This window comes from Anopheles maculipalpis, chromosome X (assembly GCF_943734695.1).
Source record: "Anopheles maculipalpis chromosome X, idAnoMacuDA_375_x, whole genome shotgun sequence".
Classification (NCBI taxonomy): Eukaryota; Metazoa; Arthropoda; class Insecta; order Diptera; family Culicidae; genus Anopheles; species Anopheles maculipalpis.
The window spans coordinates 1532082-1547132 of NC_064870.1; the positions used below are offsets into that span (position 1 = coordinate 1532082).

At 44.0% G+C, this 15051-nt stretch overlaps 6 protein-coding genes across 6 annotated transcripts in view; 2 read left to right on the plus strand and 4 right to left on the minus strand.

The window, feature by feature from the left end:
* Positions 1-2719: 2719 nt before the first annotated feature.
* LOC126556121 (26S proteasome non-ATPase regulatory subunit 9) lies at positions 2720-3889 on the minus strand. Its single transcript, XM_050211378.1, has 3 exons — positions 3803-3889; positions 3430-3735; positions 2720-2932 (listed from the first exon to the last, which is right to left on the minus strand). The coding sequence occupies exons 1-3, from the start codon at positions 3887-3889 to the stop codon at positions 2720-2722; spliced, it is 606 nt and encodes a 201-aa protein (XP_050067335.1).
* Positions 3890-4508: 619 nt separating this feature from the next.
* On the minus strand, positions 4509-6777 carry LOC126556225 (uncharacterized). The gene is made up of 4 exons (XM_050211490.1): positions 6706-6777; positions 6272-6523; positions 6075-6199; positions 4509-4572 (listed from the first exon to the last, which is right to left on the minus strand). Exons 1-4 carry the CDS (start codon positions 6775-6777, stop codon positions 4509-4511), a joined length of 513 nt encoding a protein of 170 aa, XP_050067447.1.
* A 619-nt stretch (positions 6778-7396) lies between these two features.
* On the plus strand, positions 7397-9714 carry LOC126556323 (dystrotelin). Its single transcript, XM_050211609.1, has 3 exons — positions 7397-7583; positions 7689-9029; positions 9335-9714. The coding sequence occupies exons 1-3, from the start codon at positions 7397-7399 to the stop codon at positions 9712-9714; spliced, it is 1908 nt and encodes a 635-aa protein (XP_050067566.1).
* A 210-nt stretch (positions 9715-9924) lies between these two features.
* Positions 9925-10418, minus strand: LOC126561394 (ragulator complex protein LAMTOR3 homolog). Its single transcript, XM_050217511.1, has 2 exons — positions 10364-10418; positions 9925-10255 (listed from the first exon to the last, which is right to left on the minus strand). The coding sequence occupies exons 1-2, from the start codon at positions 10405-10407 to the stop codon at positions 9925-9927; spliced, it is 375 nt and encodes a 124-aa protein (XP_050073468.1). The 5' UTR covers positions 10408-10418.
* LOC126561148 (uncharacterized) overlaps positions 10008-15051 on the minus strand; it is a 506370-nt gene continuing 501326 nt past the window's right edge. The window contains exon 5 of the mRNA XM_050217105.1: positions 10008-10017. The gene's annotated coding sequence lies outside the window, so the exon portion shown is untranslated. The remainder of the gene's footprint in view (positions 10018-15051) is intronic.
* LOC126556418 (cation-independent mannose-6-phosphate receptor) lies at positions 12062-14887 on the plus strand. Its single transcript, XM_050211720.1, has 2 exons — positions 12062-12151; positions 12947-14887. Exons 1-2 carry the CDS (start codon positions 12062-12064, stop codon positions 14885-14887), a joined length of 2031 nt encoding a protein of 676 aa, XP_050067677.1.

Below are 15051 nucleotides of genomic sequence, written 5' to 3' on the forward strand. Positions count from 1 at the left end.
TCTGACGACAACAGCGATGTTTGACCCAAATTCCTTCGAACGTGATCAGCAAGGACACAGCAGTCAATAGCAGCGTAGTCTAGCACAAGGCACGATGCTAGAACATAGTGTAAAGTGTCCTTTTACGAATCGTTCATCATTTCTAGCCGACCCTATCGAAAAACATGCAAACTCCAACTGAAGGCTAGAATAACTTTACATCTTCCGAAAAGGGTACACCACACAACACAAACACACACTCTTTACGCACACAATATGCCGGCGCGTTAGCCCCGAACCAGGGCAGCGGATCCCATTCACTTTACATGCGGGCTTACGTACGTCTAGAGCTCGCGTACTACACCGCGGCGACAAAAAGACACATTGCACACAACAGCCGCGGTAAAGGTACGCGGAAACCACCTTTCGACCTTTACACCGGAACCGAAATGTTAAGTTTTGCAGAACGTTTTATATAAACACACCGCACCGCAACAGGTGGCAGGAAGATACAAGCAAACAAATTAATAAACAAAAACGGAAGGAACACAACAACAACAAAATAGTTCCCTACACACGACTTCGAACATAATCGGTGTATCAATACCGCGGCTCACGATCGACAAACCAGTGCGGTGTGCGAGCGTCACAAGCGCCAGACGACGTCTACACTGTACCACCGTTTACCGTACTGTACGAACCGTGCAGCGTTACTGGCGGCAGTCTAGCGGTGTTACGCACTGTTGAATCACATCGTTGCGGCGCGGCCGTGTGTGTGTGGGTGGGGGGAGGAAGGGTAGTTTGATTGGAAGGGTGGACCCGTGCAAGACTCTTAAGGTAAGATTTACCAACACAGGTGCACATGGTTGGTTACGTGGTTGTACGGGCTGTGTTGGCGAGATGGTTCGGTCATCTGAGATGACCGTGCGTATACGATCGAGATGGTTATGGGCTTGGAAGAGTTGTGCACTTGGGTGTATGTGAATGGATTTGAACGGAAGCCCTCACTGTACCGGTGGTATGCGAGCCGCCTGTGATGACGCCAGATGCAATCGATCAACAGGTCCATACATCCTTATGTACGATAGTGCTTGAGGTTTTAAGCGTTTAAATATCACAATTAGTATGTATTGGATAGCAACTTGCTAGCAGTGAACTGATAGGAACAAATTTAGAAAGAATCTACAATCTTCACCTATCATATTTTAAAACCGGGTCCTGGAATTCTCAACAGCTGGTAATAATAGCGAGCGAACATGAAGGCCTATCATCTGCTAGGAGAACTATATGACGATATAGACTTGCAGAGTGTTCAGTTTTCAGCTCAGTGTATGCAGCAATACCGTACTGTTATCAGCCTCGTCTTGAAGGACATGAAAGGCCCTTCAATTATTAAGTTTGTATTCAAAAGCTTACTTGCATTCACATTTACCAGTCAGGGGTTGATCAACTGGTTGCCATCAGTGTCCTACAGCACGGTTTGGTCCGAGGGCCAAATCCAACCTGCTAGCTGATGTTATCCGGCTGGCGAGATTATATTGAAGAAAAAAAAACTCCGAAAGACCACCAGACCTGAATAAAAGTTCCTCCCTCCTGTGAACCATCGTCGACACTAACAGTATCTTATCTTCCTTTACGATTAATTCAAATAGCAAGACCGGTGATCAAATCCCATACGGATCGCACCCCTGTCCCTCCCCTGTCCAATTACATGGTATCCATTCGTTTATTCACTCCTTCATGGTTTATTCACCTCAAATGGGCGGCAATGATCAACAAGTTGGCCTTTTTGGCCTAGAATATCAAGAAGTAGTAATTATAACGCTTATACTAAAATGTAATTAATAATGTTTAAAAATAGTAGTGCAAAAGGATACATTATGTATCTACAGAATTTTACGAATCAATGCCTTAATCGTAAGTTAAGCTCCGTCGATGTGTTAAATCAAAACTAATTGCTCGGTTTAAGTTCTTTTTCTTTATTATCTGATCAATTTCGTCAAAATTGTGCCAAATCCTATCCTAGATTAATAAAGGAGGACCATTTATTTTCATCAAACACAATTAGCGGTCAACACGATTTTTTTGTAATTCAAATTTTCAACTTTCATCATACTTTTTACCCTCATGCGGCATGAAATTGAACTCCTCGTTTTACGATTAACTCAACGTCACAATGGCAATGTCCTTCATCTGTCCCTATGTAATAAAACAATATCTGATAGATAAGTTCATATAATTCAGTTTGCGAGTGTGAGCTTTGTATATATGCCTGGAGATAAATGTAATTTATTTTGCATCATGCCTTTATTCGCATGATTCGTTTAAACGCATCTATTTTGCATTTTATCCACACGATACTTCTTTTTTTTAATTCAACTTTTTAACTTTCATCCAACTTTTTAACAACACGCGTCATGAAATTGAACTCTTCGTTTTACGAACATTATACGCGTATTGTCCTCCATATGTTTCTATGTAATGAAGAATTTAAATGGATAAGTAAGTAGAATTCAGTTTGTGAGTGGCTTTTTGTATATGCCAGGTGTTAAATGCAATTTATTTTGCATTATTTTATCCACACGATATTTCTTTTCTTTTTAATTCAACTTTTTGGCTTTAAACCAATTTTTTAACAACACGCGTCTTGAAATTGAACTCCTCGTTTTACGAATAGCTTAACGCATATTGTCCCTCATCTGTTCCTATGTAATAACGAATTTCCTGATTAATGAGCTTATTATACTCCTTTTGCCGTTATGCCCATCCGGATTTCACCCGTCCTGAAATCTAACTCCAAATTGACATCGTTACCCGTCGCCTCTTTGCGTATCACACATCGAATAATTTGGCCCCGGGCTTGTTCTAATATGTTTTGTATTTGACTCAGGAACTTGAAATTTTTCGCTGTCAGTGTTCCGATTTGTAAAATCATGTCGCCAGTTTGTATGCCCTAAAAACAGAAGATTGAATAACTAGGGTTATACAGCTATTTAAGGAAGTTAATGTAGTTGTTTTGCAGCACAAAATAACAATTTCACTGCCAATGGAAGGAACCGCATAAGTTTACGATTTCAATCGTAATAATCATCTCATATCTCTTCTTGCCATAACGACCACTGAGGTAGCGCCGACCGTCAAATGACATACGATAAAAACCGTAGTTGGATAGACGGGAAAGTCGGCGCCACTGTGGCCTCACGACCGGATCGTCGATTTATGATCGGAGTGTGTCATCCCATACAAAAACATTAAATAGGGAGATGAATTGAATAGGGAAGTTGAATTCTTCCCAAATCGTTTGATTTTGCATGGAAGGATGCCTCATTCGATCATAAAAAAACAACAACTTATGCTATTCCGAACCATTGCTAACCTCTAATTGCTGTGTCATTGGCGGCTGTCGCCAATCACAAAGCGGAATAAAAGAGCAAAGAATTAAACCCTTACGACACGTTCTGCAAGCTGGCCTGGCTCTACGTTTAACACCACAGCGAATGGTTCCAACTCATTAATTGGATTGTCCACCTCCATCGGCTCAACCAGGGGATGCTGCTGCGTTGGGATTAATCCCGCATCATTTCGTTTCTGTTCGAACAGTACAGCCATTTCGTTGTCAATCGCTTGCATCAGCCATTTCCGATCATTCTGAAGGCAAATGATTGACTGGCGAGCTTGGCGAACGCAAAACTGATCAACGTTCGGAAGCGGAAACCCCTGGCTATCGACTAGCGGGTCGTGCATGCCGATATTGTTCTGCAATCATACAAATGGTAGGAAGATTAGGAAGCTAAGCGAACACTTTTCGCACAGTTCTACCAACCGATTTCAGCACCATTCCATGCTGTTCGATCATCGCATCCAGCTCTGCTCGGCGATCCATAAGAAAACGTAGCTTTTCATCCGACATTTTGCATTCACTAACACTGGATTCCTTATTTAATTTACACGCGCTACAGCGTCTTTCTGAAACGTGTGGCGCACTATTGCTCAACGTATTCCGAGAATCAACAGCTTATACCTTTGTTTTGTTCCGTTGACGATGAACGAAGCCGGTCAATTACGTATCTAACACTGTTGTCAAATTACACGTCTCGATTATCCGTGTCGAATTTGAATTGAATGCTAGGAGGCCGTTATATCTCGTTATTCTCTGTAAGGGAATGGTGAGCCTATTTTCGCTTTTGCTCAAATACGTTGGATGTTTCTCAATATAGCAAGCAATTTATCATGCACTGCTATCCATATATCGATAAGAGATAATAAGTTTTATTGCCACATTGGTGCTAGGAAAAATTAATCTAGCAAACAATTACACAATAAATCAAATTGTGAGTCAAACTCATCCTAAACGCAGTACCCTTTGAGCAACACGAATAAAAATAGAAAATTGAATAATAAGATCATTTTTGTGCCACATCGTTTATCTTAATAGGTCTGCATAGACGACGTTAGTGCCGAGCCCAGGATCCAAAACGAATGATCCTGGTTTTTGTGCCGAAGTCTACGCACACTATCATAAACCTTATTCACCCCCTTGCATTGAGCGCCAGCAGTATGAAGGTGTAGACCTGCTTGCTTTCTTCCTTAGGCCTGTACGAGAATAATCCACTCAAAACGGAATCGAAAGCGAGATCGGGCGTGTTCGGAAGTCTATTTTAGAAAAGCCGGGTGGTCCGGTGGTATAGGCAGGGGATGGTATAGGGTCTTCAAACGGTAGGACCGGGTTCAAATCCCATCCGGACCGTCGCCCCCCCGTAGTGAGGACTGACTAACTAGCTAAGTGGTATCGGCAGTCTAGAAAGCCATTTCGATGGCCGGCATAACCATGACCTTAAAGGTCGTAAAGCCAAGAAGAAGAAGGTCTGGATTGTCTATTTTCATCTAGGATGCCGTGTATACGTTTCTTATCATTCTTATCTTAACAATCATTACGTTCTTCAGTTTTTTTTATTGTTATTGCCTGATGCAATTGCAAATAATATACAAATGTACCTTACAATTATCTCCACTTGTTTTTATTACTCCATAATTAGGGGCGTATTTCTTAACAATCATCTGCCCACTCAGTGCAGATAAGTTTCTCTTTGACTTATTTTATTTTACGACCACATACAAACGATCATTAATATTTCTAATGCATCCAAAGTTTATTGGAAACAGCCTTTAAACATAGAAGTTAAATGGAAATGCCAAATTACCCTCTGAACTCGTAATTATTTTTGAATTGTACCACTTTTTTTAATAATACATTTATTAGAAAAAAAACAGGAAAAACCTTATATTCTAGTTTACAATTTAAAGAAGTACCACTCGGCACCTGCATTTCGTTTCCTTAAGGCACTGGAATTTTCCGCTCGTGTTTTTTGTTTAAATTTCTCACGTCGATTCCCCAAACTTTTTACATTGAGCCTCACGATTTCGACTCAACCACAAATGTAAACGACTAATGATGAACGATTGTTTACAAATTCAACGTTAGATCATTACATTTATTTTTATCACTCGGGCGAGTACCAATTAAGTATTTAGCGCTTGTTACGTTAAATCTCTTCGTTGCAATGTACACAATCTTTACGATCCTGCTTTGACCGGTCTAAGAGATTCTTCTGCAAAACAAAAGCTTAACTTTTCACGATGCATATTGTGCATTGCACAGTCTGTGAAATTTTTGTTCCCGCGAGTAGCAGTTACGAGCCTAAATTTATCTTAACTAAATTTTCCTTTATATGATATTTTCTAGTTCAAGAATGGTTATAAAAGGAAAGATGAGTAGCACAATTTATAGACAGCGTAAACTTAATATGAATATTTTTGTCTAAGAGAGTGTAAATATTTTTTTATAAATGAAGTACGAAGTATGAACCATGAACTCTAGATCATTTAATTCACAATTTCACAAAAAAAGTATTATTATTTTCACACGATAAAAAAACAAGAAAAAAAATTATTGTCTACGGTAAGTAAATCATCAATACTAGATTAAGCTATAGCCATCTGCTACAAATTCAACAACCATCTGCTAAACATCTATGGTATCTGCTACAAATTCAAATAAAAAATTTTCCCCCGTGCTGTGTTTGTGCAACACAAACGTAACTTCATTTTCTACGATATCGTACAAAATGTGTCCGGTTTCGTCCGGCCATACGTGCGTAATGGGGTATATTGGTGCAATATAAATAATTTCATCACCTTCCATGAAATGGTATTTTGAAATCTAAAAGAACAAAATATATATCAACCTTCATTATGAAGGGGCACTTAGAGCAAGGGTTTTTTTTTTTCTTACCGGATCCGGTTTCAAACAAGAAAACTCCTGAGTTTCGTTGGTAAGTGGTGGTTTGAAGGACGATAGAAACAGGTAAGGATCTCCTTCCTGCCAAGGACGGTCCTGGTTATGCTGGATATGGGTTTTTACCAACTCTTGGTCCTGCTTGATGGACGGAATCAGCTTTCGTGCTAATTTTACCGCTGTAACGTCCACATTAGTAAGCGGAGTACCATCCTCGTTTTCCAACGGTTCACACATACCAATGTGGTTCTAAGAACGAATATAAAAAGGTAACTTATGTTAGAAAACATGATCAATCTTTCCCATCGATAGACAACTTAATCTCTTTATTGCGGGTTCTTCTTAAATATAAAATGTTCAAACAGCGAAGAACACACAATCAAAGAACGCAAATTGCTACTCGTTCGTGTAAAAATTGATGTTTCCAATACCTTCTCGAGCACCCCGGTGAAATAAGAGATTAGTTTGTCCAAGTGGAAGTTCAGGAGCTCGTAAACTGACATTTTTGTAAAATATTTTTGGTTGTACTGCAATCGTGAGAGGAAATAGCAATGTGTAAATGATTGACTAAGTATTTCACGTCGCAGCTGTAGCACTGTACGGTTGTATTCAACGAATGAGGATTTTAAGATGGAAAGTTATCTGAAGATGTTATGTTTACTCGGGTTTATGCTTGCACGAACTCGGGTTGCTACTTTTTGCCGCGAGTGCTTTTTCTTCAATCAACAAAAAATAATCCTATTTATTTAAATAAAGCACAATTATTTGTAGAACAAAAACAAGGCAAGAAAATAACGAACGTTATTTAAAAATATTTTACATGTAACCAAAACACACGGCACGTATAGTTCGAGGAGCGACCATTAGGTGGCAGCACGCATAAGATTTGTTTAAAATCGGAAAGCTCAACTGAAAAGTGATTTTGTTTTTGACAGCCTGGCCCATAGGGGCGCAACTGTTTTCGACGCGTCTGTGTGCAAACGATTCGTTTTTTGTTTTCTGATAGCTTTGCTTTTTATCGTAACCGAGGGAAATTAAACTTTTCACTATATGTGCTGTGCAAGCTAGAAAAGCAGAGCATCAAACTCCCGTAAATCACTGTAAGGAAAGAAACGCCTGATAATGTACGATCAACAGTTGGATGAACGAGGCTATTTGCTGTACCGCAACCGCTACAGTGGCAAGACAGAACACGACAACCCTAATCTGCTATTTATCCTGCTAACAATAAACGAAAAGTATGGCAGTTCCCGGTATAGCACCTACCGTTGTGCTGGTAAGCTTCACGCTCTCCAGAAAGCGCTCAACAGTAAGTTAAAGTTTTCCTTTATTTTTCTATTGGGACGAAAATATTTCCACGAATCAGTCCGATATCGAGTTTTTTCATACGGTTTTTTTTGTTACTTCTGCGCAGCATCGTACATTCCGTTCGATATGGTTCACTCGATCCTCAACCGTCACCAGCTTAACTTGATCGACAGTGCACCTTCAATAAAACCGTCCCAGCTGACCAGTATCGTGCACGACATTTACTTCGCAGCGACACGGATGGGCTACTTCGATGAGCTACCGATACGGCCAAATCTCGATGCAATCTGTGCGATACTGGCCGGTTTTTTCTGGGCCGTATTTGATCCGAAGCGTACAACGCCGGTTTCAGTGCTGGAGCTGCGCCAGACGTTTCTGTTGCTGTGCGATCACACAAGCCATGCGCAGCTGGTGTGGGAACATTTCCGGCTTACCAGCGATCACAATCTGTGCGTATCGCGGCACCGTTTCGAAGCGATGCTGACCGTGCTTTCCAAGGTGCTTACCTTTCTCGGCGAGCCGGATCACCTGAAACCGTCGATGGTGCAACAGATCACGGGCGAATGTTTCGCCAACTATCCCGGGCTGGTCGGACTGACCGAGTATCAGTTTAGCTGTCTGTGGAAGCTGTCGTCGCTCTTTTCCTACTACGCCAACGTGGTAACGCTATGTAAACGGCTCCGTGACACCGAGCACGTGATCCACGGTACGGTGTGCTACGGCTGCCGAATCACTATCCGTGGTTTGCGCTTCAAGTGTCAGCGCTGCCGACACGTGTCCCTCTGCATCGACTGCTTTACGACCGGGTACAGCAACAAGCGACACAACATGACCCACAAGATGTACGAAATTAGTAGCAGCAACGATACGGAAGCTGGTTCGCTCTGTAACGCCTGGCTAGGGAAGTTATGGCGATGGCTCAAGGCAAATAGCAACGATACGCGTGTAACGGACGGTTTGGCTGCTTCTCCATCCACCTACGATAATTTGGATGCGAAGCTGCTCGACACAAAAGCAGTCGATTTGCTGCAAAGTGAAGAGATGTGTGTGGTCGAGGGTGGGGAAGGTGAGCGGAAAAGCTCCCAACGCCGGGAGTCTGTGGTGAGCGGTACGCTAAAGCGCAACATGAGCCTATTCAGCAGTGTCGAGTACGGTGTGTTTAACAATACACAGCACAAGAATCTACTCGCCAGGCTGGCAGCGCTAGTAGAAACGCTCGAGGAGCAGCACGAAGCTACCCGTAAGCGTCTGACCGAATATTGCTCGGGACAGATGGACGACCGTTTGCACAGCGTGTGCGATCGTTTCGTGGCCCAGGTTGGCGAAGGATTGGTCCAGCTAAAAGATATCGGGACGCAGTTGGGTCAAGGTTTGCCGCAATGTTCCAGCACACCGTATCGCCAGCAAGCACTTACATCCGGCTGTACGAGCGATGCTACGAAAGATGGTATGTTCGATCTTTCCCTGGACTTCCTGGACGTTTGTTCTCAATCAGTGATGAGAATAACAAATCTTTTCAAAGAATTAATTCAGTCTTACTCACTCCCTACTGGAGTTTTATTCATTTAACAACTCTTTTGGAAGTCGTTATAACAAGGTAGAAGGCGATCCTTAACTCAAATTCCTAACTTTGTGAGGAGTTAATTTAAATCTTTAATTGGAGATATTTAAATCACTGACTCACTCTTACTCACTACGCACAATACTATTCTCATTACCATGTTTCGCCTTCCCTTCTTTTGTTCTTTGCAGAAACTCTAGGACGCTCGAGGCTAATGGAGAAAACGGAACTGTCCGTGCGTGACATAAGCACATGGTTCCATATCGATTTGGATCGGGTGCAGCAAACGGGTGAAACGGACCCCAACGGCAGTCAGCTACAACAGCCTAAGATCACGGAAGATAAGGCGAGTATCAAAAAGGATGAGCTGTCGGCCCGTATCGATCGGCTAAAGATGGATACGCAGATGGTAAACTTTCGGGATCTGCTGCTAAAGGTGCGAGAAATAGTGGATGATTCGTACAGTGACAATACCGAGCTTGCCCGCTCTACACAACAGATCGAGAAAGCGTTGGATCGTATTATCGCCGAAGAGGAGCTGCAACGAGCACGGGCGCTTCGTCACGTGTAGCCGCCAAAAAAAAAAAACATTTTATTCCTGTTCATGTACATATTATATTCTCATTCTTTTTTTTACATCGCATTTAACACACGCTATCCGTATTGACAAGAACGCGCCATCGATTTGCACGTTTATAAAGCATAGAAATAAATTTTTTGCAACATTCAAACACCTCGGAATCGTGCCAACCCCAAACCAAATAGGGGAATTGTTTTTAGCTTACGTTTCCGTTACGGCCACCTTAACCTCATCCAGCACCAGCTCGATCTGCTGATCGAGTGCCAGAATGTGTCCAATATTGCAGCTTTCCGTACCGATGAAGGTAACCAGCAGTGGTAGCTTGTTCATCTGCACCACCTGGTAGCCGGTGTAGATGGATATGATGTTACGGTTTCGGCCGAGCCCTAGCTTGTTCGATTGTTCCGTCGCCATCGTGAACGTGGTGTGGAAGGAGGGTTTCATGATCATGCCGAGCGATTTGTCGTCGCCGACCTTCATCAGCGGAACACCATCCCGATCCGTAATGATGATACAGTTCAGGCCGGCCACACTGCAGTGTAAGAAGCAAAAACAAAACAAAACAAAAAACGTTCGAATAACAGTTATCACCGTCGGTACATTTCGATTGAGGTGGCTAGTTGTGAGGACTCTACCGTACCGTTTCCGGATGTTGTGGAAGAACCGTTTTACATCGTCCGTCATCCTGGACGCGCTGTCCTTTCCTGCGCGCGGAATTCTTTTGCTGTAGTTTTAGGAGATGAAAATAATTCAAGCGCTACTGTGTATTGTTTCTTTCACACACTTTTCTAACCGTCGCCGATTGTTTTGATAAGAGAAGCCAGATGACAGATAGAGGCGAAAGGTTGTCTCATACACTGAGCGAAATAAAAATAGCAAAAGTATGTTTTTTTTTTACAATTTTTTCAACATTTATCAACCGATCCTTTTTTAGAGTTTTAGTTTTATTAGATAAGAGACTGTTTTTCTGACCTGTTTTAAATATTTTGTTAAACTTTCTCTCTCAGGTCTACTCCTCATCACCCGTGGAACGTGTCATCATGGGTTGTTTTTTCTCACTCCCAGTCGGATGGCGGTTTAATAATCTGCCCTAGGAGCAAAATCTTAATTCACACATAGAGAACAGGCACTTCTCATAAAGATAAATAAAAAAATAATTAAATTTTAATTTTTTTTATCGAAATACGTGGTGGTACTATACTTATGTCACTCAGTGTATTGCGTTTCCCCGTTTGACAGCTGCTGCTAAAGCTCCCGCTCTTTCACTCTCGCCAGAAACAAACAGATGAGAGAGAGAGAGAGAGAGAAAGTACGTAAACATCGAGCTTGTTGAAAAACACATGCACTAGAACGTTTTCTTTAGTTTTTAAAATCGCATGATGCTAATTTAGTGCAGACCGTGATATAGACGGACGGTCATATTTTCCACTGTGGGTTCACCTCCTGAGTATCCGGTAAACGAACGGCGCGGGTGACGAGCGGAACTGTTTACTTCGACAAATTTTCCCAGCTGACTTGACGTGGAAAGCAACTCGAGTGAATGCGTGTTTGTTCGCCCCCACCCCCCTCCACCCCCCACAGCCGGTGCACCTAGCGAGGTAGCCTATTGAACTCTTAATTCGACCGTTGCATGCTGCGGAGGATAAAGGACGAGCTTTTATTGTTTGTGTTATAGTGCCCGTTCGGGTAAAGGACATTCTGTGCTGATTCTGTGTGCTAGAAGGAAGAAAAGGACAGCGAAAATAAAGGAAAGTTCCGCGTGCGTGTGTGAGTAACGGCTGCAAGGAAAACAAGGACCGTAGCAAAACACAAGGACAACGGAGACTGTTTTCGTCTCGAAGTGTTCGTTTATTTTGTGCCCCTAACTGCGCGTTTTGCAAAACAATTCGATCCAACGCTTTGTGTCCCACATATTGCGTGTTCGAACAGGTGCCTAAACCTTTCGCTCCGTACCGTCTGTGTGTGTATGGTTCGTGATAAGAGCTTATTACTATCGGCCACCGATAGAACATTTACCTGGGTGTGCGTGCGTGTGTACCGTCGTTCCGCGAAGTCTCACAAAAGCCAGCAAAATTAGAAGTGAAGAAATGCATTCTTCACTCTGCCCTGACCTAAAATAGTAGTAAAAACACCGCGCAACGAACGAAATTATTATACCACAAGCGATAAGTGGTGCCGTTGTGAGTCATCGTTACCGCGCGCGCACGCTCATCACGGTCAGCGTGCATTTTGGCGAAAACCGGAAAACAAAAACAACACGAACCGAAGGAATCCGTAGTAGTTGACGAGTTTTCTTTGGCGTGCAGGGCGTATGTATACCCGGTCGGGAAAACGCACCATGGCGTCCCTCTGCCCCACCGGCCGGCTATCGATTTGTATGGCCGTGGTTACCTTCACGCTGCTGGCAACGGGCGCACAATCAAAATTGGTAGGTGATTCAACGAGTATCCTCGCTCCATTCAAAAGACTCACCACAATATACAATCAACATGTCCCAGTTAAAAAAAAACTATATTTGGATAGCTGAAGGAAATTTTGCGTTTTGGTTAAGGTAGATTCAAGAACAATTGCTAGATATTCAACAAGAAAACATAATGGTCACACATTTCCATATACATTATATGTTAGCGAGTTGGTCACCGAGGATGAAGATTTCCTACGCTTTTCGACTCATTCGCCTTCGGAATATTATCGCTTAGTCATCGGGGTTTGGATTGCTTTAACAACAGCACAGCCGCCCCGGCGTAGATTGGTACGCTATCGTATCTCTGATAAGCTTACCCGTCACTCTGTCCATCATCCTGTCCCACACCGTATTTAACGAACCGTAGAAGCGCGCAATATAGCTGGACAAACAAAGAACACTTGTTGTTTTAACATGGTCATATGGTGCTGCGCTGCATTTCTTGAATGTGCAATGCTTTTGTTAGTTGGTCAATCCCCTCTCGTTTGGCGTGGGTTCATGCACAAAAAAAAAACACACTCACAGACTAATTTTAAAGATTTTCCATCTGAGGGCCTTTTGTCGTAGCGGTCCATCCTAGACTGACAATAAATTAAGCAATTGATGAACTTTCATAAACATAGAGTCCCAACTAAACTTACTATACTATAAGTATCAATTGAGACAAAATTACTTAATATGACTGCATGTGACAGCCACTATGAAATAGCTTTGTAGTTTACCTTTAAATACGAATAAATGCTGTTCTTCTGCTTGTAGTTGCTGAATGGTACCGACTGTACCATCCGTGAACCGCTGTACAACGTGACGTTTGACTTCAATGCTCTCAGCTCGGACCTGAATCACCACGTAACGTCCGAAGAGTATGGCGAGCGTTTCTTCTTCAACGTCTGCGATAAGGATGCGCCGGCGAAGGATAACCGAACCGAGCCACGGGCATATCTGGTGCGCGCCGGTAAAAAAATAACGCTTGGGTACGAGGCACACCTTCAGCTGGACAATGGACGGATGCAGTTTTCGTTCCTGGGCGAACCGTGCGGTAACGGTGGCCACTACACGCTGGATATAATTTTGCTTTGCAGTTACGAACGTACGCCGGCTGCTTTGCGGGTGATTCCGCACACGCCGGACCAGTGTCGGTACTACATTTTCTGGGATACACCGCTCGCCTGTCAACCGCTGCCGACCGCACTCGTGGCCAATCGATGCACGGTACGGGACGGTACCAATCGGCATCTGTACAATCTGTTACCGTTGGGTGGCGCCAATCATGAGGTGCCGCTGCCGGATGGTACTCGCTTTGTGGTGTCCGTCTGCAAGCCGGTACGCTATGGACATCTGACGATGTGTCCTCCAGGGGTTGGCGTATGTTTGGTGAATGGTACCAGTTACCAAGACTACGGTCAAGCTGTACCGGATCCGAAAATCGACGCATCGGGACGGCTGGTGATGGAGATGCGTTCGAAGTCGGGATCATGTCAAAATTCGCGTATTTTGTTCGAGTGCGGCAAAGAGGAGGGTATAGAAACGGGACCAATTTACCGTGGTCGGCAGGATACTTGTACGCATGAGTTTGTTTGGCGCACGTCGCTCGCCTGCCGGGACACGCGACCCTGCACAGTTAGCAATCCGATCACCGGGACACAGTACGATTTGAGTCTGCTCGCTAACCGTACCTACACGCTAACTTCGCGTGACAATCGTACTTATGAAGTGGGTGTGTGCCGGATACCGGCATCTAGTCACTGTCCGCTAGATGCGGGTGCATGCGAAGTGTCCGCCAAGCAGTCCGTCGGTCTCGGGGTCATATCGGATGAGCTGCAATATGAAACGACCGGCGCTCCGTACTTACTGTACCGTTCTGGAGCTGTCTGTGACGCGACTAGTGGACGTCGGTGGGAAACGCGGCTGGAGTTTATTTGCGAAACGGACCCGGTGGAAGGTGGCCGCACCGGTACGGTTGTGCCGCCGATCGTAGTTGAAAATGGCGAATGTCAGCTGGTGGTACATTTCGAGACGGTGCTTGTCTGCGAACCGTCTCTAATGGCATGCGGAGCTTACAACGAATCGACCATCGACCAGTACGTGGACCTGTCGCCACTGATGGACTCGGCGCGGAATTACGAAGCACGCACTAGCGGTACGCACCAAGACAGGCGCTATTTTCTTAACGTGTGCCGACCGTTAGTACCTCAGTACGGGTTAAGCTGTCGGGGCGGTGCGGCAGCATGTGAAGCTAGCTTTGACGGTGTAACGGCACGCAACGAAACGACACTCGGCTTTCCGGATGTATCACTGGTCGTGGCGGGTGATACCGTACTGATGAAGTATCTGCGGGGTGACCCGTGTCCGCAGGATCCGGTCACAAACCTGTCCACCACCGTGACATTCCACTGTCTGGCAACGGCCGGTCGGGGTGCACCGGTTTTGGTTGAGATCGAGCACGGTTGTCACTATCGGTTCGATTGGGCTACCGCAGTTATCTGCCCACCCGAGCGGTCCGTACCATTCGAGTCGAGCAACTGTAGCTTCCACAATCCTGCCACAGCCAGCTGGCTGGCGGTTGATAGCGTACTTATTGAGCTGTCACTATGCGACAAACAACCCGATGCCTTCGTTGATTATCACACCGGAGCGCTTATCATCCACTACACCGAGAAGGATTCGAAAAATTGCAGCAGTGTGAACGGTAAGCAGTAGAGATCACTTAACCTTTACTTCTGGATCTGGTTTCGGAATCTGTATTCGAAACTAAAATCTCCAAACGGATCTTGATCCCAACATGTCTTTTTCTCTTAACTTCTTACATTAGCAGTGTTGGATTGAGATGTTTTTTTTCGTTTCCTATAAAAAAAAAAACTTTC